Raw genomic sequence first — 18,722 nt, 5'->3', positions numbered from 1 at the left:
ATTTGTATAATACTCACAGCACACACTATATGATAAACATATACTATCTCTATGAGAACTACATGTTTTTTATTATCTTCATCACTCTCATTCAGAAAGTAATTTTGAAGAGCAAACTAAGTTATATTAACTGCTGCAATCTTCATAGGCCAATTACCTTCCCTAAAATTTCGGTTGTAAGAACACTAGGTAAAAATTTAGTAAGTCAGAAGGCAAACGTTGTTTGAAAGTCAATTGAGTATCATTACAGAGCTTCCAGCCAAAAGGTTTAAATAACATGTGTAATGTCCTGATGTTGTTGAAGGACCATCATGGTAAATAATTGCTGCAGTTGTAAAGGTTCTTCCTGAAATTGATAATTGAGAAGCCACAACATTTTTAATTAATGTTGTCAATTTAGTTCCATCAGGTCTACATCGTTGGAACATTAAAATAACATACTGTCCATATCTTCGTAAAAATAAAGTTGATAGCATTGCAGATTTACATTGACTACAGACCATGTTTTGATTTGCTGCTCTAACTAGATTATTAAAAGACACTGATTTGCAGTCTGGTAAAGTCAAATATATAAAACTTTCAGTGTCTACTGTAGTTCTACTTGAAAAGGAGCAATTGTCACAGTCATGTTGCCATTTATAAGAAAGGCCAAAAAGATTTTCTACATCTACACCTTCATCTTGCAAAACAACAAGCATATACATTAGAAATTCCTGACAATCTTGCTGAATATTCTGTGTAAATTGATTTAGACCAGAACATATGTCTAAAACCTTTCGAATTTCAGAAACACTTTGTATTTTTGTTCTATCACTGCTACATTTCTCTAATACAGAATTTAATAAACAACAAAGTGTTTGATCACGATTTTCAGCAATCTGTTCTTGCATAGTTTGGAGAAAAAAAACAACATTAACCACTACATTGGCATAGCAGTTGACACCAGAACTATTTTCAAACTGAAATCCAACAACATCTTTAACTGAATCCATTTCGTTTCTGCTTACAATTACTGGTTCAACTACTTTTTTTCTTTTTGCTACAACTTCACTAAATTTTTTCTCATTTCTTCTTTTTCGGCCTACCAAACGCTTTTCAAACAGAGGATATTGAGGTAAATTTGGAGCATACTCTTTTCTTAACCCATTATATTCTTTTACACAATTTAGATCTGCATTAATCTTTGTCTCATCAAAATCAATCAAGTACAATCCTGATAAAGTTCTGACTCGAGATAAAGCAACATATGCCATACCCTCCTTGAACACAGAATTTCCAATATTCACCAAAGCACTATCAACACTTATACCTTGAGATTTATGAATAGTTACTGCATATGCCAAAGAAACAGGAAACTGTTTTCTGCGGACATACAAATCTTTCACTAGCAAAAAACGAGCAGAACAACGACTGATTTGGTGTACTTCTTCAATTAAACCCAGATCAGTTGACTGGGGGTGAGTGTTTGATTTGTTCAAACGCTCCATCCATCATCCCCTTTTGTATCGCTTTGTTCGCCCTAAGTTGGCAGGGTATGCTCAGACGTGAGTCCCTTGCTCACTTTGCCACTGGATTCAAGATAGCCTGGCTGATGAGGATTATGAATCCGAAACCGGTCCCAGGATGCTTGTTTCCGGTCCAGGGAAGACATGGCATGGCAGTTCGGGCTGGACTGTTCCCATGAGGCACAGGGTCAGACTGATTTGCATATGGCCATGTCTGAACTGGGGTGGCAGAGTGAGCTAAAGAATGGTGATGGATTGAACCCAGATCAGTTGACTGGGGGTGAGTGTTTGATTTGCTCAAACGCTCCGTCCATCATCCCCCTTTTGTACCCTTTTGTATCGCTTTGTTCGCCCTAAGTTGGCAGGGTATGCTCAGACGTGAGTCCCTTGTTCACTTGGCCACTGGATTCAAGATAGCCTGGCTGATGAGGATTATGAATCCAAAACCGATCCCAGGATGCATGTTTCCGGTCCAGGGAAGACATGGCTTGGCAGTTTGAGCTGGACTGTTTCCATGAGGCACAGGGTCAGACTGATTTGCATATAGCCATGTCTGAACTGGTGTGGCTGAGTGAACTAAAGAATGGTGATGGATTAAACCCAGATCAGTTGACTGGGGGTGAGTGTTTGATTTGTTCAAACGCTCTGTCCATCATCCCCTTTTGTATCGCTTTGTTCACCCTAAGTGTGGCAGGGTATGCTCAGACGTGAGTCCCTTGTTCACTTGGCCACTGGATTCAAGATAGCCTGGCTGATGAGGATTATGAATCCGAAACCGGTCCCAGGATGCTTGTTTCCGGTCCAGGGAAGACATGGCTTGGCAGTTCGGGCTGGACTGTTCCCATGAGGCACAGGGTCAGACTGATTTGCATATAGCCATGTCTGAACTGGGGTGGCTGAGTGAACTAAAGAATGGTGATGGATTAAACCCAGATCAGTTGACTGGGGGTGAGTGTTTGATTTGTTCAAACGCTCGGTCCATCATCCCCTTTTGTAGTACTTCTTCAATACCATCAAATTAAATTTTTATAATTTCAATTCCATCTCTATTTCGGTAATTCACAAAATCCACAACATGACCCATTGCTCCATTTACTAAACCTCTTTCCACATGTAAATTACGTCGTAAAATGATACGACAATTTAAAGACGCATACAGAGTCTTTTCCATACCAGCAGTTTTAGATATTGTCTTCTCTAAAGAATCTAATTTTGATTTCAACTTTTCTGACAAAATAATAGTTGCTCCTTCATGTTCTATTTTATCAATAGCTTCCAGTTTCACAATCTCTTGATTTTCCAACTTTAACATTTTGGTGTTGAAGATTGAACATTCTTGCAGAGTTGGCATCAAGCATATGACAGATTTGTTTTCAGGAATTTTCTTAAAAATATTCTCTGGGAGAATATTTTCCTTTGGAAACAAATTTGAAATTAATCGTCCATGTAAAGCTTCTTTGCCATGCTCAGTTAGTTTCCCAATTCTTACATCTTGTAGAATATTTTTATAATCTTCGTCCTTTGCCTGTCGCATATTTTGAAGTAGTTCTGCATATTTGAAATTTAACCATATGTTAACATTTCCAATGCTTCCTAAGCACTTCCTGGTATCTTCATGCGTAAGCATTTTAAAAACTGGCTGTCCTTTCACTGGAGTTAGTTGCAGTAGATCTCCAAAAACAATGATGTTTGCCTCCAAATAATACATCATAGTCTGTTTTAAGAATTTCTTGCATTCTTAAATGCACAAAAGCAAGCATTACATTTGATACCATGCTTACTTCATCAATGATAAGAAGTTTCATTTTCTTTAGGACTCTTGAAACTTCACAACAAGCTTCTCCAGATAGCTTGTGGTATTGTAATTTGTTATCATGCACCACTGACAGCATCAATAAGCGATGTAAAGTAATCCCTTTAATGTTGTGTGCTACCAACCCAGTTGGAGCAGTAACAACACAAGAGAGCGATGACTCCGTTGTTTTCTGCAAATATGTTGCAATCGCTTTAATCAGGAAACTTTTCCCAGTTCCTGCTTCTCCACTCACATACAGTCGGACAGGTACAAATGATGTACATGAGCACTCTTTTTTCTCATGAGATAAACCATGCTCAATTTGTTCTGTGACTTCGTCATATATTTGTCTCTGGTCAACGTTTAGTTCTTTTTCCAAATCTTCTAAGTCAACTCCATCCTCCTGAGCTTGTTCCATGGCTCTTTCAACTTCATCCATGGCAGGGGCAGCTTAATTTTGTATAATTAGTCCTCCTAGTGGATCCTGACTCAATGAAGCAGAACTCTGATTATCTTGAGAACTGTCTCTAGCAATCTCTGCTGCAATTGTAGCTTCTTGCTGTATTTCCTCGTTCAACATTTGCAGATAATTTGAAAAAACAGGACATTCTATCGTATCCTTGGTTGCATTGAACAAATCTTCATAAGTATGAAAATCTCCAAGTAGTTCCTCTTCTCTACGCCAAGGCTTAAAGAGTTGCAAAAGAGCTAAGTAATAAAATTCCCTTTTGTTTGGAGAATCACAACTCAATTTTCGATGATTAATCAAATGGCCTTTTCTTTGTTTTACTAGACAGCCTTCACAACCAATTACAGCATATACACCTTTATTGATGTCTTCTGTGACGTTCTTTTTAAAAATGTAGGTTTGCAGAACTTCATAGAGACAAGCGTTCTCAAGGTGAGTACTTCTATTTGGATAGTATGTATCCAACATGTTTGTCTTCAAAATATCTGTACTGTCTGGTTCTTTCTCCGCCAAATACTCTATTTCTTGTACAGATTTCAAAACTCGGTTTCGTGTTGCAGCAAGACCTAGACTCACCCAAATGATGGTTCTAGATTTGGCATACAGACTTGCTGATGACAACCGATCAGAACATTCATATGCTCCAATTTCTCGATGTGACAACATCTTCAGACTGTAACTGTATAATTTCTTGCTTAGACTCTTTTCATGTGAAATTTCCTCCCACATTTCCTTCAGTTCCGTCTTTTCTGATTTTGTGATGTAAGACGTCACATATCGAGCCACAGCAATCGAGTTGTCAGCCACATATTGAATATCCATGTTAGCATTCCACATGGACAAAATGACTGGGTTGTAGTCATTTATAAATTTGGATTCCTCATTTCTTCTTAGGTTGTATGTATTTTTGGGTGATTTCCTTGTCACAGTATGTCGCAGAGAAGACATAAAATTGTTGACTCTTCCTTTCAATGTTACTGTACGTGGAAATGCAAAACGACATTTCGTGTAGAATTTGTCCTTGGATTTGTATTTTTGACTACAGTATTTCCCACAACGATGGCTTTGAAAGCGTAAAACTTGGTGTCTTAAATTGTTTTTTTCTGTACTTTTCGGAACAGCACATGTAGAATACTGCTCAATGAAACTCATCACTTTCTCATCTCAATCTGTTCCAAATGTAGGTGCATCTTTAATCCATAGCAGCATATGTATATGAGAAGCACCTCTTGCTTGATACTCCTTTCTCCAAAAGAAATCCAACACCTCTCCAAGCGGAGGATTTTTTTTGTTTGTAATAAAAGACATCATAGCTTCAAACCTATGATTGAAATACCTGCATACATTAACTGGATCCAAAGAGCACAGTTCTCCAGGTGTCTTGTATTCAATATTTTCAATATTTTTATTTGCCTCTCGTAGAAATTCAAGTAAGTCTTCCCAAGCACACTCAGCACAGCTAAGAGTGAGGAACCAAGTAGGAGTTCCTAAGTTTCTTAGCATACATTTCAATTCCCCATGACGACGGTACCAATACTCATTAGTACCACGCTGACATGCCATGAGATTAATTAGCTGAGATTCCAAAACACTGTCTTGCAGTTTCACTTTATCCATAAAATCCCTTGCCGAAACATTTTGTAGATGTGCTCCACTTTTCAGTATATGGTTTACTGCATAGGAAAGTCCAGACAAGTCACTCTCAAACAGTAGATGGAGCAAATATGGAATGCATTGACGAAACCTTGGATCTTCTGCATCTAATCTTGAAGTCCGGTATTCAGATGCAGGAATTTGAACAGGTCGGTCGTCATATCGTCCACCTTCACCTGTTGGAAATAACTGTGGAAAACAACGAGCTTCCAAACTTTCTTCCCATACACTAATGGGACTTCCTTCGGCTTTTTTCATCTGAAACAAGTCAATAGCATTCCCCATTACTTCTTTGGAATGCAATGGATGAACACCATAATGTTCATAAATTTCTTCACTTCTAGAGACATCAACTTTTTCTATTTGCCCAGCAGAGACATCAGTGTCGTCTTGTACAGTTGTTTCCTCTTCTCCCACATACACATTTTTATAGTACTGATTATTTTTTACCAAATACAACGTTGCCTTTTTGACTTTCCTAACATCCACTAATTCTTGCCAGATTTTCTTACTTTTTGTCGGAACACCATTAACTAGAATAACCAGAGGTTCCTCTTCTACTTTTTCAACAGCAATTGTATCAATATTTTTCTTAAAATCTAGAGGCAAATAAACAACTCTTCCCTTTAATCCTCTCTGTAAATCTGAAGGAGGCAATTTCCCTGTCTTAGGCTCCATGCGAACAATAGCCTGAAAAGGATGCACACATTGAATCAGAATAGACTCATAGGTATTTAAATCCATCAATTCAGAAGGAATGTCTACCAACTCCATATTATTATGAACAGCTCTAGCAGGCATTTTGTTTTCATTTAATTTATTATCGCAATATGTACACATACGTTGATCAGAGCCCAAATCAAAACAATTTTCAACCAACAAATAAGTTGCAAAATCCTTCCATTCATTATTATTTATCTTTTCGCTTTTTACATATAAATCAACTTATCTAGTCTGATGCTTATAATGAGTTCGTCGACAACAAACACAAGAAAAATTAGGCCTTTCACTTGAATTGACTTTAAACTTTATAATTTCATTTTCAAATATTTCTGTACTTAAAATCTCTACATTCTCTTCTACATTACCTTCTATTACTGTATCAATTTCTGCACTGACCTCTTTTTCACCAAAGTAACAAAACTCAATTTCATCACAAATGTTTTTGACATCTAATTCAGTTCCATTCAAAAGAGCAATGTTTAACTGTTTTAGTTTAAGTGCTGGACTTTTTGCATAGTACAACCTTCTCACTAATTTCCTCACTTTATTATGATGCACTGCTAACATCCTAAAATGGTGAAAAACACTCTGACATACTTTTCTTGAAAGACAAGCCAGTGAATGCCCTTGCAAACCTGTTTTTTCTCTCACTCTACAAGGATCTAACTCTTGTAAAATGTTCATTTATTGTTTCACACTTTTCTTAGTATATCTCCGTAAGAAAGTGCGAAACAAATCAATTGATTCCTGTCGGACACTACAAATACTACTACAATTCCATGTATACACTGGAGCCTTAGGACATCTCCCTAAAACTTCATCTGGTAACACCTCTTCTGTATTTCTAGGCACAATCTCTTCTTTTTTAACCGGACAACCGTCCTTCACCTCATATGCTCGACCACTGGTGTCAACTGCATGCACCAAATCATTATCCTGAAAGTAACTTTATTCATTAAAAAAAGGCTCAGAACTTGAACTATGCTTCCATTCTCCAGAAAAAACATCACAGAAATTAGTTTGATTAATTACTCTCCTCCACTTACATTTTGTTTTGAATGCATTGATTACCTTAACAAGTGTACAAATTCTATTCATTACTAAACTAAACAATTTATTTTTCACTTTAAATGCTTCATTCACAATCTTAACTATGTTTTTTTTTCTTGTAAAAAGCGGTCTTTTTTTTATACCTCTTTACATTTTTTAATAAATTTGATACTATTCTGTTGTAAAACATTCGTCTATGAATTTCAGTAAATTGCTTGCTTCTTCTTTTGGTATGCAAAATATCATCTCCTTGTACATGTCTAACATTTTTAGAAGGACATCCTGTTTTCTTTGAAATTACAGGTGTTTCATTGTTCTTTCTAAAAAAACTTTTTTTTTCCTTGACATTTCAATAAGTTCCTGAGAAAATGTTTAGTTTGCTTACCAGGAGCATTTTTCTTTTTCTCTGAAGATTTTATTTTGGTTGGTTGTTGATTTTCTTTTTCCTTAGACCTTAATTTTCTTTTATACATTTTTTCTCTTCTTGCTTTAGAAGGCATCTTTTAGTTTGTTTGTATAGATGATTATAATCTGTGGTAAAGAAAAAATAACATATTATAGACCACTACAAACATATTACACATCAATTACAATAAGTAAACAATATAAACACTAGTATACAACAAAAGGCTCATTTACATTACATGTGCTTTGCTTTCTGTCAAAAACGATTTACTAATTAATGTTATGTCTTGTTTATATATAGGTGGCCTGTTTTTGGCCTGTAGATACAGTGAAATAATATGAGCAGAGACACACATACTGCTTGCAGAGAAAGAGATGGTAGATTACATGTAATATGGTGGACATGTGCCTAAGATCACACCAAATCTATTGTTTACTTTGGTTCCATCAAGAAGGCATTCAGATGTGTCACACATTTGCCATAAATTCTGAATGTTAGCACTCTAGTTGCTCATTATATCAAGCTTCACTCACAGTGTGATCTTAGGCAGATTAATAGGCTTTTAGATATATTGTACCATGTCGAACAAGTTACTTACCTTCAGTAACGATATATCTGTAAGAAACAGTAGTTAGTATTAGATTCCTTACCTTAGAATATCCCCAGGCGTCAGTCTGGATCCGGAAACTTTTGCGTAGCAGTACCCCTGCGCGTCGGTAGGCGTCGTCTGCAGGCGTCCCCTGCGGCTCCGCGTCGTCGGCGTCGTGCGCCGTGATGACGTCGCTGGAGTATATAGACGCCGCCTTCGCGCGCTGACATCAGTTCTTTGCACACAGCTTTTCCGCGCCAGAACACGCAGAGCCATGTGAGAACTAACACTGGTGCCATTTGAAACTAGGGCCCTGAAAGGGATGTCCTTAACCCTAGGTATCAGTTCGCAGGACGGGTGGGGCAGTAAGGAATCTAATACTGACTACTGTTTCTTACAGATATATCGTTACCAAAGGTAAGTAACTTGTTAATCTGAAAGAAACAGGTTAGTATTAGATTCCTTACCTTAGAATAGATACCCCAGCAATACCAACCCCGGTGGTGGGTCTGCGAACCAATACAATCCTACACCAGAAAATCCTGGAGGACCGAACGGCCAAAGAAGCCGTCCCTCCGGACTTGACTGTCCAGGCAGTAATGCCTCGCAAAGGTGTGCAGCGAGGCCTCACGCCTGGCAAATGTCCTGCAAGGGGACTCCCCGGCCCAGGGCAGTAGTAGCCGCCGTGGCCCGAGTGGAATGGGCCCTCAGCCCAACAGGGGGCTCCTTCCGAGCCAAAGAGTAGCATGCTTTGATGCACAGGACGACCCACCGAGAGATGGTTCGTTTCTGTACCGCCCTTCCCTTCTTCTCACCCACGTAGCCAACAAACAGTTGGTCATCCACCCGGAACTGGCGTGTGCGATCCATATAAAATGAAAGCGCACGTTTTGGGTCCAGACGATGGAGCCGCTCTTCATCTTTTGAAGGATGCGGAGGCGGGAAGAAGGAGGGTAAGGTGATGGACTGCCCGATGTGAAAAGCAGAAACTACTTTGGGCAGGAAAGAAGGCCTAGTCCTAAGAACCACCTTGTCAGGATGGACGGACAAGAAAGGAGGTTTAACAGAAAGAGCCTGGAGCTCACTCACTCTCCTGGCAGAGGTGATGGCAACCAGGAAGGCCGTCTTTAAAGTGAGAAGACGGAGAGGACAGGAATGAAGCGGCTCAAAGGGAGCACACATCAAGAATGTCAGAACCAGATTCAAGTCCCACTGAGGCATCACGAACGGAACAGGTGGATACATGTGCGTGATGCCTTTCAAGAATCTCAGTACAATAGGGGACTTGAATAAAGATGGCTGATCAGGTAGCCTTAAGAAGGCGGAAAGGGCAGAAAGGTAGCCCTTGATAGTGCCCAGAGCAGAGCCCTGCTGGGCAAGAGAAAGAAGGAAGAGGAGAACCTCGGAAAGAGGGGCAGAAAGGGGATCCACAGCCTTTGCTGTGCACCATGCCACAAATCTGTTCTACCGGCAGGCGTATACCGACTTAGTGGAGGAACGCCTGGCTGCCAGAATCACATCACAGACTTCAGGAGGCAAGTCGAATGGCCTCAATTGTCGCCGCTCAATCTCCACGCATGGAGGTGGAGGCTGGACAGGTTCGGGTGGAGGACCGTCCCCTGCTGCTGCGACAGAAGGTCCTCCTGAAGGGGCAGGCGGATCGAGGGACCGACTGACATGCTGAGTAGCTCGGGATACCAGTATCTTCGAGCCCAGTCCGGAGCCACAAGGATAACTTGGGCCCGGTCGCGCCTGATCTTCTTCAGCACTCTGGGCAGAAGTGGTATAGGCGGAAAGGCGTACAACAGACCGCAACTCCACTCGCGCCGAAAGGCGTCGCCGAGCGAGTGCCGTCTTGGAAACTCCAACGCGCAGAACTGATGACATTGCGCGTTCTCTTCTGTGGCGAATAGATCTAACCAAGGCTCTCCCCATTGCTGAAAGAGGCCGTTCGCCACGTCCGAGTTCAGACGCCATTCGTGATCCACCGAGCACCGACGGCTGAGTTCGTCCGCCCTGGCGTTCAGAGAACCTGCCAGGTGTTGAACCGTCAGAGTCACGCCCTGACGTTCCAGCCATTGCCAGAGGCGCAGAGCCTCCTGGCAAAGGGTCCACGACCCCACACCGCCCTGTTTGTTGCAGTACCACATGGCGGTGGTGTTGTCCGTGAACACCTGCACTACACTCCCGTTGACAAAGGGGAGGAATGCCTTCAGTGCTAGGCGAATCGCCCGCAGCTCCAACATGTTGATATGGAGCCGGGACTCCGCCGGAGACCAGATGCCTCTGATCTCCGCCTCTCCCAAGTGGCCTCCCCAGCCCTGGAGGGACGCGTCCGTCACAACTACGTGCTCCGGTTGGGGAAGGGAGAGGGATCTGCCCCTGACCCAATCGCGGTCCGTAAGCCACCACTGCAACTGTCTCGCAGTGCCCTCCGAGATCAGGACATGGTCGGACAGGTTGCCCTGATGCTGGGCCCACTGAAACTTCAGGTCCCACTGCAGAGCCCGCATCCGCCATCTGGCGTGATGCACCAGAAGGATGCAGGAGGCCATCAGCCCCAGAAGCCGCAGCGTCAACCTGACCGAAACCCGGGACAACGGCTGAAAGATGGGAATCAGAGCCTGAATATCCCGGACCCGCCGTTCCGGAGGATAAACCCGAAACTGCGCCGAGTCGAGAACCGCTCCGATGAAAAGGAGCTTTTGAGAGGGACACAGGTGTGATTTCGGCACATTGATGGAAAACCCCAGCTCGTGCAGGAGGTCTGCCGTCATCTGAAGGTGGTGGACGACTGTCTGGGGCGAGCCCGCCTTCAACAACCAGTCGTCGAGGTAGGGGAAGACTGAAACCCCTAACCGGCGCAGATGAGCTGCGACCACCGCCATCACTTTCGTGAACACCCGTGGGGCGCTGGTAAGGCCGAATGGGAGCATGATAAACTGAAAGTGCTCGTGGCCTACCGTGAACCGCAGGTAACGCCGGTGGGCCGGCAGGACGGGGATGTGAAAATACGCATCCTGCAAGTCCAACGCTACCATCCAGTCTTGTGGGTCTAGAGCAGCCAAGACCTGAGCCAAAGTCAACATCTTGAACTTCTCCTTCCGGAGGAAGCCGTTGACGTTCCGTAGGTCCAAGATAGGACGTAGGCCCCCTTTGTCCTTCTTGGGTACCAGAAAGTAGTGGGAGTAGCAACCACACCCTACTTCTGGCCCAGGAACGCGCTCGATGGCCCCCTTGGCCAAGAGGGCCGTAACTTCCTCCTGCAGAAGTGTCAAGTGGTCCCCCGACACACGGTGGTTCTGCGGTGGCATGGCTGGAGGAGTGGACTTGAAGGGGAGGGAGTAGCCCCTTCGGACGAGCTGCAGCACCCATCTGTCCGACGTAATCGTGCGCCAGCGGGAGTGGTGATGGCGAACCCTGCCACCCACTGGCGTCACATGGGCCCGAAAGCTCGGACTAGGAAGATTTGGAGGCTGCTGCGGGGGGAGGTGTGGACTGCCCTCGCCGCTGCCCCCTACCGCCACCCCGGCGGAATCCACGGCCGCCACCGCGCTGAGGAGCGTTCTGCGGCGCGTGGCTGGCAGCACGTGTGGGACCGCCCCTTCCGTGGCCACGAAAGGAGCGAAACGAACCCGTCTGCTGGCGCTGGGCTGAAAGACCCAAGGACTTGGCCGTGACCCTGGAGTCCTTGAAGCGCTCAAGCGCGTTGTCCGCTTTGTCACCGAACAGGCGACTGCCATCGAAAGGCATGTCCATGAGGGCATTCTGGACATCCGGCGAGAAGTTGGCGGATCTCAGCCAAGCATGGCGACGAATCGCCACCGTCGTGGACATAGCCCGTCCCAGCGAGTCGGTCGTGTCAAGACCACACCGTATGGAATACCTCGCCGCGTCCCGGCCTTCAATCAAGGCCTGGTTGAGCTTGTCCCGCACCTCCTGCGGGCATTGCGGCAGACACTCCGCGACCGTATCCCACAGAGAGTGGGTGTAGCGGCCCAAGAGGCATGCGGTATTGCAAGACCGCAGTCCTGCACTCAAAGACGAAAAGACCTTCTTGCCAAATTGGTCATATCGCTTAGATTCCCGATCGGGCGGGGCCGCCGGGAATGCGGACTGGGAAGTGGAGGCTTGGATCACCAGACTCTCCGGGGAGGGATGGGTGGAGAGGAAGGCAGGGTCGTCCGAACACGGACGGTGACGCCTGGCAACGTTTCGGTCAACCGGTGAACCGGAAGCGGGCCTGGACCAGGTGCCCAAAAGGACATCCGTCAGGGCTTCATTAAACGGCAGCAGAGGCTCCTGGGGCATGACTGCAGTTTAAATACCTCGGTGAGGATGTTAGGCTTCACCTTAGCGACGGGGAGCTCAAGGCTCAAGGCCTTGGCACCCCTCATCAGTACCACCGAATAGGCAGCCCCAGCCTCCGACGCCACAGGGGAAGGCGAGACAAACCCAGGGTTGGGCGACTCGTCCAGACCACTGGCATCACCTAAGTCACCTACCCAGTCCACGTCGTACTGGCATGCTCGTGACAAAGGGTCCTCAGACCCCTCCCAACCCTCTCCATAATCGTCCTCATCGCCATAGTTCGAGTCGACGATATAGACCGGCTCCTCGGAGCCAATGGGCCCCAACGGCGCCGGACTCGGCGTCGGACGATGCCGGTCCGACTCCGCGTCAGGAGTCAGAGAGGGAACGGGGGTGGCGCCGTGCGGCACCGGAGACGGAGCCCCGACGCCGGCCGGAACCGACGGCGGAGTCACGGCGCCGCGCGGAGGCGGCACCACGGGTTGCCCCAACGGAATCGGCGCCGGAGAGGCCGGTTGACCAGCCGGCGACGACCCTGAAGGGCCCAGCGGCGCCGGGGCCGGAGCCGCCGGCGGCGTCGGGGCCGGAGCACCCGGCGGCGTCGGGGCAGGTGCACCCGAACCGCTCGGGCCCCCAGACGGGACCGACGGGCCCGCAGGCGCCGTAGGCGCCGTAGGCCCCGCCGGAGGAGACATCGCCCTCATAGCCATGAGGAACTCCTCAATCTCCTCGCGCGACGCGCCTTCCCCAGGGACCGACGGGTATGGGGCAGACGGCCTCGGCGACCCACGCGGGGCCGCGGGGTGGGGCCACCCGAACCCCCGGCGTCGGGGGGAGTCGGGGGTACGATGACGACGCCCCGACTTCTTGTGTCGCTTACCTGAGGAACCGGAGGAATGGTGGCGACTCCCGGAGCGCTCATGGCGGCTCCGCGATCGTTCTCTCGACCGCTCCCTCGACCTCCGACCGGACCGGGACCGCTCTCGACGCGGGGCCGACACTCGGAGCTCGAGCAGCTTGCGGGACCGCTCCCGCCTAGCTTTACTTGTCAAGGCCCGGCAGTCGACGCAGGACTCCACGTCGTGGTCCGCGCCCAGACACCGGAGGCAGAGTCGAATGGTGGTCGGTGACCGACATCAGGCGGTCGCACCCGTCGCAACTTTTAAAACCGGGCATCCTACCGGCACCTGAAGAAAGAGTTAGATGTAACAAAAAACTTGGTCAAAAGACCGGAGTACTGCTCTTCGGATCTGCGCTAACTGGCGCGGAAAAAAGAAGAACTGACGTCAGCGCGCGGAGGCGGCGTCTATATACTCCAGCGACGTCATCACGGCGCACGACGCCGACGACGCGGAGCCGCAGGGGACGCCTGCAGACGACGCCTACCGACGCGCAGGGGTACTGCTACGCAAAAGTTTCCGGATCCAGACTGACGCCTGGGGATATTCTAAGGTAAGGAATCTAATACTAACCTGTTTCTTTCAGATTGTCCCTGCCGACAGTATATGTGACTCTGCCTAAGATCACAGTGATGGGTGAATCAAGCTTCAGTCACAGCGTGATCTTAGGCACATGATCAGAATGTTAGATATAATGTACCATGTCTGTCTCTGCCAACAGAATGTGTGACTCTGCCTAAGATCACAGTGATGGGTGAATCAAGCTTCAGTCACAGTGTGATCTTAGGCACATGATCAGAATGTTAGATATAATGTACCATGTGTGTCTCTGCCAACAGTATGTGTGACTCTGCCTAAGATTACAATGATGGGTGAATCAAGCTTCACTTACAGTGTGATCTTAGGCAGATTAATAGGATTTTAGATATAATGTACCATGTCTGTCTCTGCCAACAGTATGTGTGACACCGAGGGCGAGATATATTGCATTTTCAATGCTTGTTTACTTTGGTTCCATCAAGAAGGCATTCAGATGTGTCACGCACTTGCCATAAATTCTGAATGTTTGCATTCTAGTTGACCATTAATTCGTATACAAGGCTTACCCCAGCAGCTTACCTTGACACCGCATTCTCGATGCCACTTAAAGTTAATTTCTCCACTTACGGATGGGCATTCTGCCCACAAAATTAGACCAACCTAAAAGGAGACCACAAGAATCAACGGAATGCGACCTCTGTGGTGCAGGTAAACAAGACATTATGCACATAGTATGTATCTGCCCTGCCATGTATCAAGATCGGAGGCACTGGCTGAAAGACAAACTCAACGAGCAAGGAGTCCGCACTTGTCGATCAGCGATAGTACAGATCCTATGTTCAGTGGACCCTCAACTGATCTGCCGATCAGTAAAATTTCTGGACAGCTTTGTGAAAAAAAATGAGGCCCATAGCCATTGAACCGATTCTCGTCAAGACCTAAGAACATTGTTCGAATGACAATTTTGTGCTCCAGCAAAGTCCACTGGAACAAGTGACAGTCTTTTGTAACATAGTTTTATCTTCGTTTTTACTTTCTCCTCCCCTCCCCTTGCTACTTACTATCCCTTCCCCATTCCTTAAAAGTCGCTTTTAATGTTGCAGAATGTTATACATTGTAATGGTTTTAATTAACCGCGCAATAAAGAATTTTACATTACATTACATTACACTATCTCTGGACCAGAATTAATGTCAAACATTGCGCACGCGGCTTGTAAATATGCCAATCAAACCATTACACTATCTCTGGACCAGCATTAATGTCAAACATTGCGCACGCGGCTTGTAAATATGCAAATGAAACCATTACACTATCTCTGGACTAGCATTAATGTCAAACATTGAGCACGCGGCTTGTAAATATGCCAATGAAACCATTACACTATCTCTGGACCAGCATTAATGTCAAAGATTGCGCACGCGGCTGGTAAATATGACAACAAAACCATTACACTATCTCTGGACCAGCATTAATGTCAAAGATTGCGCACCTGGCTTGTAAATATGCCAATGAAACCATTACACTATCTCTGGACCAGCATTAATGTCAAACATTGCGCACGCGGCTTGTAAATATGCCAATGAAACCATTACACTATCTCTGGACCAGCATTAATGTCAAACATTGCGCACGCGGCTTGTAAATTTGCCAATGAAACCATTACACTATCTCTGGACCAGCATTAATGTCAAACATTGCGCACGCGGCTTGTAAATATGCCAATGAAACAATTACACTATCTCTGGACCAGCATTAATGTCAAACATTGCGCACGCGGCTTGTAAATATGCCAATGAAACCATTACACTATCTCTGGACCAGCATTAATGTCAAAGATTGCGCACGCGGCTTGTAAATATGACAACGAAACCATTACACTATCTCTGGACCAGCATTAATGTCAAACATTGCACACGCGGCTTGTAAATATGCCAATGAAACCATTACACTATCTCTGGACCAGCATTAATGTCAAACATTGTGCATGCGGCTTGTAAATATGCCAATGAAACATTACACTATCTCTGGACCAGCATTAATGTCAAACATTGCGCACGCGGCTTGTAAATATGCCAATGAAACCATTACACTATCTCTGGACGAGCATTAATGTCAAACATTGCGCACGCGGCTTGTAAATATGCCTCTCTTTTTTTGTATATTCTATCTCAATTTATGCCATAAAAAAAACCTTTAAACATCTCTCACGGCATTTCATATTCTTGTCTGGGTGCCAATTTTATTACTCTGCATGCATGTTCTGCTTGCACCCATGTCAAACATTGCGCAAGAGTCTTGTAAATATGCCCCTCTTTATCTTATATTCCATCTAAATTGATACCATTACTGAAATACTTTATGCATCTTCCACACCATTTCATATGGTTTTCTATCTTCTATTCCTATCCCTCTCCATACATTCACTGCTTCCACCCATGTTAAAGGTTGCACAAGGCGCTTAAAAAAATGAGCATATTTACAAGTCCAATGAAACCATTACACAATTTCTAAATATGCCACTGAAACCATTACACTATCTCTGGACCAGCATTAATGTCAAACATTGCGCACATGGCTTGTAAATATGGCAATGAAACATTACACTATCTCTGGACCAGCATTAATGTTAAACATTGCGCACGTGGCTTGTAAATATGCCAATGAAACCATTACACTATCTCTGGACCAGCATTAATGTCAAACATTGCGCACGCGGCTTGTAAATATGCCTCTCTTTGTTTGTATATTCTATCTCAATTTATGCCATTAAAAAACCCTTTAAACATCTCTCACGGCATTTCATATTCTTTTCTGGGTGCCAATTTTATTACTCTGCATGCATTTTCTGCTTGCACCCATGTCAAACATTGCGCAAGAGTCTTGTAAATAAGCATGAGCGTAAAATCCGTTCCGCTCGCGGATTTTGCGGATTTTCGGCAAATTCGCAATCCGCGAACTCTCGCGAACTTGCCGAAAATTCGTAAAATCCGCACTTGCCAACTAGAATACTATACGATTTCGCGGGAGTAAACACTTGCGAACACGTAGATGCGGCGGGCAGCGACAATCTTGCAATTGCGAGATTGCAAAATTTGCAATTTCGCACAAGAAATCCACCAGCAGGCAGCATAAACCTTGAAAATTATGATTTTTATCAGAATAACTCCTCAGGTTGACATTTGCCTGAACTTTTTCTTTGCAAGGAGTCCATTTTGGGGGGGGGGGGAGGAAGGAAGTGCCCCACAGTCTCCAACTTCCCGTTCCTGTCCAGCAGGCTCCTCCCAGTGCTTTCTTCATGTGCTGGTCACTTTGATTTGGATCTTGACCTGGAAGGATTACTTTTTGTGGATGCTGCTGGATATTTGGATTATTGCAAAACTGAAAGCACTCAGCAGGTGCAAAAGTTCAATCTTATCATTAGTAACCATTCCCTGTAGTGCCTGGAAGGATTACTTTTTGTGGATGCTGCTGGATATTTGGATTTTTGCAAAACTGAAAGCACTGAGCAGGTGCAAAAGTTCAATCTCATCATTAGTAACCATTCCCTGTAGTGCTTCCTGAGGGGCCCCTTCAGAGTTCAGTTGCCTGCTTGAAACTATTCTATGACCCTGCTCTGACCCTCACAGCAGGCTCATAGAATAGCTACAAGCAGGCCACAAAGGTCCTGTGAAAAAAAATTGCACTGCAACAGAAAGCAAATTACAGATAAGGAAGCAGGTGCCAGCTAGACTAGAAGTTTAAATTCAGTGACACATTAATCAACCCCAAATTAATTCATGTCAGTTGAAGCAGGGCAGGTGTGCTTGCTTTTTTCACCCCCATAATCTACAGTGATAAACCAACCAGAGGGTGGCAGTGATGTACCAGAGGGTGGCATGGGTGTACCAGAGGGTGGCAGTGGTGAAACAGAGGGTGCTGTGAACCTGTGATGATGAACCAGACGTAGAAACAACATAGTCGCGGCCGTTGCGAGCCGACAAGTAAGTTCGCAATTGCGAACTGGTACACAACCCTCGCGAACTGGCAGAAACCCTTGCGAACACAAAAAAAAAAAATTCGCGAGAGTTCGCGGATTTTGCGGATTGCGAATCCGTAAATACGCAAGTTCGCGGATTGCCAATTCGCAAAATCCGCCCATGCTTACTTGTAAATATGCCCCTCTATATCTTATATTCTATCTCAATTGATACCATTACTGAAATACTTTATGCATCTCCCACACCATTTCATATGGTTTTCTATCTGCTATTCCTATCCCTCTCCATACATTCACTGCTTCCACCCATGTTAAAGGTTGCACAAGGCACTTCAAAAAAAGGAGCATATTTACAAGTCCAATGAAACCATTACACAATTTCTAGACCAGCATTGAATCCAAGCATAAAAACAATTTGAAAAGAAGTCTACCTTATAAACACACAGCTAACATTATGGAAAAAGGTAAAAATATAATTCCTTAATTCACACAGACACTCACTGTGATACTTGTTAAAAATCTTTAAGCTCTCTATCTTTTCTAAAAGAATCATTACTCACCTTTAAAAATGCTTTAGTAGATGTAAAACAGTGTCAGTCACAGTCAACAGATATTCTTAAGCAGAATCTCAGAATAATGCTTCCTTCACTTGAACCAGAGAATAATGGCATATATTCTTTCTCATTTCAGACCCATATTCTTGTACCTAACCAATTAAAATTGTTCCCACACAAATTCAAAACCAAACTGCACATTTTAATTGGTTGTACATTTCAAGACTTTGAAACTCACATAGCATTCAC

At 44.8% G+C, this 18,722-nt stretch overlaps 1 protein-coding gene across 10 annotated transcripts in view; it reads right to left on the bottom strand.

The window, feature by feature from the left end:
• TOP6BL (TOP6B like initiator of meiotic double strand breaks) overlaps window positions 1-18,722 on the bottom strand; it is a 2,208,219-nt gene that overhangs the window by 989,764 nt on the left and 1,199,733 nt on the right. Inside the window, exon 1 of one of the 10 annotated variants that reach the window (XM_078660853.1) lies at window positions 7,581-7,757. The exons of the other annotated variants lie outside the window; for them this stretch is intronic. Within the exon in view, the coding sequence (XP_078516979.1) occupies window positions 7,581-7,589 (9 nt within the window). The 5' untranslated portion in view covers window positions 7,590-7,757. Of the gene's footprint in view, window positions 1-7,580; window positions 7,758-18,722 lie in introns of those variants that run through there. 10 annotated transcript variants of the gene reach the window in all.

Source organism: Lissotriton helveticus, chromosome 9 (assembly GCF_964261635.1).
Source record: "Lissotriton helveticus chromosome 9, aLisHel1.1, whole genome shotgun sequence".
Taxonomy (NCBI): domain Eukaryota; kingdom Metazoa; phylum Chordata; class Amphibia; order Caudata; family Salamandridae; genus Lissotriton; species Lissotriton helveticus.
This window is presented reverse-complemented; position numbering and strand designations above follow the sequence as displayed.